The following is a 3,706-nucleotide window of genomic DNA, read 5'->3' as shown; positions in this document are numbered from 1 at the left end:
TTTTTTTTTTTTTTTTTTTAATTATACTCTCTCCTCTAATTCTTTAAAAAATAGAGAGACCTATGGCTAAAAACGTCGAGAAAACGAAGTCCTTTCGTTTTAGCTCGGAATCTAAAATAAAACAACAATCCCCAGATTTAGAATTTTGATCGACGGTAATTTTTTTAATGGTGGGTTCTCTCCTCTTTCGAATCTCTACCACTGGACCCAAAATTTCCTCTCATTCAAGACTACTTTTTTTTTTTTTTGATAAATAAGAGACACATCTCTGAGATGAAAAAGAAAGGAAACAGAGATCGAGTTTTTTTTTTTGTTTTTGTATCGTCGTCGTCGTCGTTTGGTCGTCGTGTCTGGAGACTCAAACCGGCCCCAACGAAGAAACAGCATTAATATAAGAAGAAGAGAAAAATGTCGTTTACAGGAACATTGGATAAATGCAAGGCCTGTGACAAAACCGTCTATGTTATGGATCTGTTGACATTAGAGGGTAATACTTATCACAAATCATGTTTCAAATGCAGCCATTGCAAAGGCACTCTCGTCGTCAGTATCTCTCTCTCTCTCTCTCTCTCTTTCTTTCTTTCTCTCTCTTTCTTTCTTTCTTCCTCCTCTGTTGTTTCCCACAATGCTTTTTTATAACATAAACAGATAAGCAATTACTCATCAATGGATGGAGTTCTTTACTGTAAGCCACACTTCGAACAGCTTTTCAAAGAATCTGGCAATTACAGCAAGAATTTTCAGAACGGAAAGACCGACAAGCCCAATGATCTGGTAATATATTACTCTTTCTTCTCTCTCTCTTTTCAAAGTAAGATTCATTTTTTTTTAGTTTCTTGTTCATCTGATCTTTTTTTTAACCCCAAATGGATTCGGCAAGACTCGAACTCCGAGCAAGCTATCATCCTTTTTCAGTGGAACGCAAGACAAATGTGCCACTTGTAAGAAAACGGTTTACCCACTTGAGAAAGTAACAATGGAAGGAGAGTGTTACCACAAGAATTGCTTCAGGTGCGCCCACAGTGGTTGTCCTTTGACTCACTCTTCTTACGCTTCTCTTAACGGCGTCCTCTACTGTAAAGTCCATTTCAATCAGCTCTTCCTCGAGAAAGGGAGTTACAACCACGTCCATCAAGCTGCTGCTAATCACCGTCGATCCGCCTCTTCTGGTGGCGCTTCTCCCCCTTCAGATGATCTCAAACCTATTGAAGACACCGACTCAATTCCCGAGGCAAAAGAAGAGGAAGAGGAAGCAGTCCCTGAAGCTGCAGGAGAAGAAGAAGAGGCTGAGCCCGTCGTTGAGTCTTGAATGTGGTGTGGAGGAACGAATCTTATCAGTTCCTTAAGTTTCAAGTTTCGTTTTTATATGCTTTTACGTTTGAATTGAGTAATTATGTATACAAAATTGTTTGTTGTTTGTTTCTGTATATTCTTGTAAAGTTTTAAAGCCTTTTTTTTGGAGAGAATCTGTTTTGTAAACGAAATCTTTAAACATCAGATTTCTTTTTGAAGAGGTTATATCTTTGACCTTATTTTATTTGATGAATCAAAATTCAAAAACATACAGTATCCATAGTAGTACGCAACACACACTTTTCTCCATTCCTTGTTATGTAAACAATCAAAAGTTGCAAGATTTCGCCAAAGAAGAATCAAACTCTTGACACTGTTTTCTCCAGATGGATTGTGTTTCAAGACATAAACAGAGCCTTGCATTTTGCCATTGTGTCATCTGGACTCGTAACTGCAGCAACAGAAACAATCCTACTTGTCATGAAAAATTATCTTTAACACAAACAGAGAGAGATACATTGTGTAATATATCTAAGTAACTAACCTGAATGGCCAATTGTTTTTGGTGATTCATAGATTTCATAATCGTTTCCACCCTGCACAAGTTACAAGCCAACTTTTTTACTCATCGAGCTCAACGAAATACAAAGTAACGAAGTGATTTGGAAAAGTTGAGTTTTATACCTCATAGGTTTTGTCACCGAAGAAATGGATTTCACTGAAGTCTTCCAGGTACTGCAAGCAGTAAGTCTTATCCCAACCTTTAGGGAAGACCTGATTCATAACAATAAAAACAGTTTCAGTAACTCAAAAAATAGATTTTAAGGAATTGTCATCATCAACATTTTGATTCTACTCACATCGAAGCTAATCTGTCCTCCAATTGAGAAATTAAGGTTAAGATGCGCAAACCGCTCACGAAGTTCAGCTACCATCTTTGGCCGGATGTTTTGAACCTTTTAAGACAAGAAAATATCTTGAAATGATAACAATGCTCAAAGAAAATTTATATAAGAAACTGAAAAACAAAATTGTTTATTTCTACCTTATCGTATCTCTCGAATTCGTCTCTTTCTTCTTGGCTGCAGTTGCGACCAATAGGTGATACATTGAGCATTCCATTACGGAATTCAATAAATGTTCCCCTATGTATACAAATTTCAAGAAAGTAAATCATCTCATCAGTCATCACTTTGCAAACATGATTATATATAGACTAGTAGATGGATCCACATTATACCTTTTAATTGGAATATCCAAGTCTGCAATGTAGTGCAGCGTGAAGTTTATCAACTCCTGCATCATCAGTTTTACACAATCACAAACTATCCATATACATATACTAAGCATACACTTCAACATCAATGAAACCACTAAAGAAACATTATAGCAACTGCTGCTATCAACCTAAGAGACAATGATATGTTTTTACCTTGAGTTTATCTTCTCCAAGGTGCAGCTTCAGGCTCTAAGAAAGAAAGATACAAACTATTTAAGGAACAAAAGAAACGATAACACAACAATGTGGATAAGTAAGTAAAAGCCGTTGTTTCATATGAACCTGAATTCCAATGGATTTCCCATCTTTATGGGCAACAAGACCATTCTCAGAGAAACAATATTCATAGTCGTGAGTGACTGCAAACATTTAACAAATTCAAAAGTTTCAGCTAAACAGCTGGAGGATCACAAGGGAAAGACAAGTAGAGCCAGATCTAAAATCCTCTCTTTAAGTAAATCAGATGAAAACTAAGACTCTAGGGGAAAATCAAACACATTCCAGAATTTGAACTCAAGACAACAAAGATAGATAATGATCAACAGCTATACTAAATTCCAAATCTATAGACTTTAAGGATCTTCTGTATCCATGGTGCTGATGGATCTAGTCAAAAACTCTTATGTAGTTTGTTAAAGGATCCATACAGTAGAAAACAGAACAAAAGAGACCATCCTCATCAAATTTACGAAAAGATCCAAACTTTGAGTACCACAATCGAAAATTCTACCACAAATTACAGTTCTTTTTTCTGGATCCGATCAGAGTCGTACCTGTTTTCCCAAGTTGCTCAGATATCTTGCTAAGATCAGATCCACCGACGACTCCAATAGTGACGACCTGCAGCAACTCTCTCACAGACATTATATCGAACACTAACCAATCTCATACCTTACGCAATTCTCGGATAAAATCACATACCTTACGCAATTCTCGGATAAAATCTAGCAATTCTTGAGTAGCTTGCTTCCTTGGAGCTGTGAGAGTACCGTCGACGTCGAACAAAGCGATCACTCCGGGTTTTTTCGCCGCCATTGAATCTGGTTGGAGAAGGGATCGTGAAGGGGAAGAAGGATGTGAAGCGTTTTCAAAAGAGATAGAGATGATGATAATGGCGGAAGATGTGAGTGGATG

The 3,706-nt window shown here is 37.1% G+C and overlaps 2 protein-coding genes across 3 annotated transcripts in view; one reads left to right on the top strand and one right to left on the bottom strand.

Moving 5' to 3' along the window:
• LOC104793550 (LIM domain-containing protein PLIM2a-like) lies at positions 88-1,532 on the top strand. Its single transcript, XM_010519917.2, has 3 exons — positions 88-543; positions 649-774; positions 881-1,532. Exons 1-3 carry the CDS (start codon positions 409-411, stop codon positions 1,307-1,309), a joined length of 690 nt encoding a protein of 229 aa, XP_010518219.1. The 5' UTR covers positions 88-408; the 3' UTR covers positions 1,310-1,532.
• The window catches only part of LOC104793551 (phosphomannomutase), an 8,516-nt gene continuing 6,328 nt past the window's right edge, over positions 1,519-3,706 (bottom strand). The window contains exons 2-11 of one of the 2 annotated variants that reach the window (XM_010519918.2): positions 3,494-3,695; positions 3,346-3,412; positions 2,855-2,931; positions 2,726-2,761; positions 2,534-2,589; positions 2,339-2,438; positions 2,154-2,249; positions 1,978-2,067; positions 1,838-1,889; positions 1,519-1,744 (exon numbers count right to left, since the gene is read on the bottom strand). In XM_010519918.2, coding sequence (XP_010518220.1) covers positions 1,692-1,744; positions 1,838-1,889; positions 1,978-2,067; positions 2,154-2,249; positions 2,339-2,438; positions 2,534-2,589; positions 2,726-2,761; positions 2,855-2,931; positions 3,346-3,412; positions 3,494-3,607 — 741 coding nt within the window. In that variant the 5' untranslated portion in view covers positions 3,608-3,695 and the 3' untranslated portion in view covers positions 1,519-1,691. The remainder of the gene's footprint in view (positions 1,745-1,837; positions 1,890-1,977; positions 2,068-2,153; positions 2,250-2,338; positions 2,439-2,533; positions 2,590-2,725; positions 2,762-2,854; positions 2,932-3,345; positions 3,413-3,493; positions 3,696-3,706) is intronic. The other variant, XM_010519919.2, reaches the window with a different exon arrangement.

This window comes from Camelina sativa, chromosome 6, assembly GCF_000633955.1.
Source record: "Camelina sativa cultivar DH55 chromosome 6, Cs, whole genome shotgun sequence".
Lineage (NCBI taxonomy): Eukaryota > Viridiplantae > Streptophyta > Magnoliopsida > Brassicales > Brassicaceae > Camelina > Camelina sativa.
Note: the sequence above shows the minus strand (reverse complement) of the source record. Positions and strands in the feature narration are given on the sequence as shown.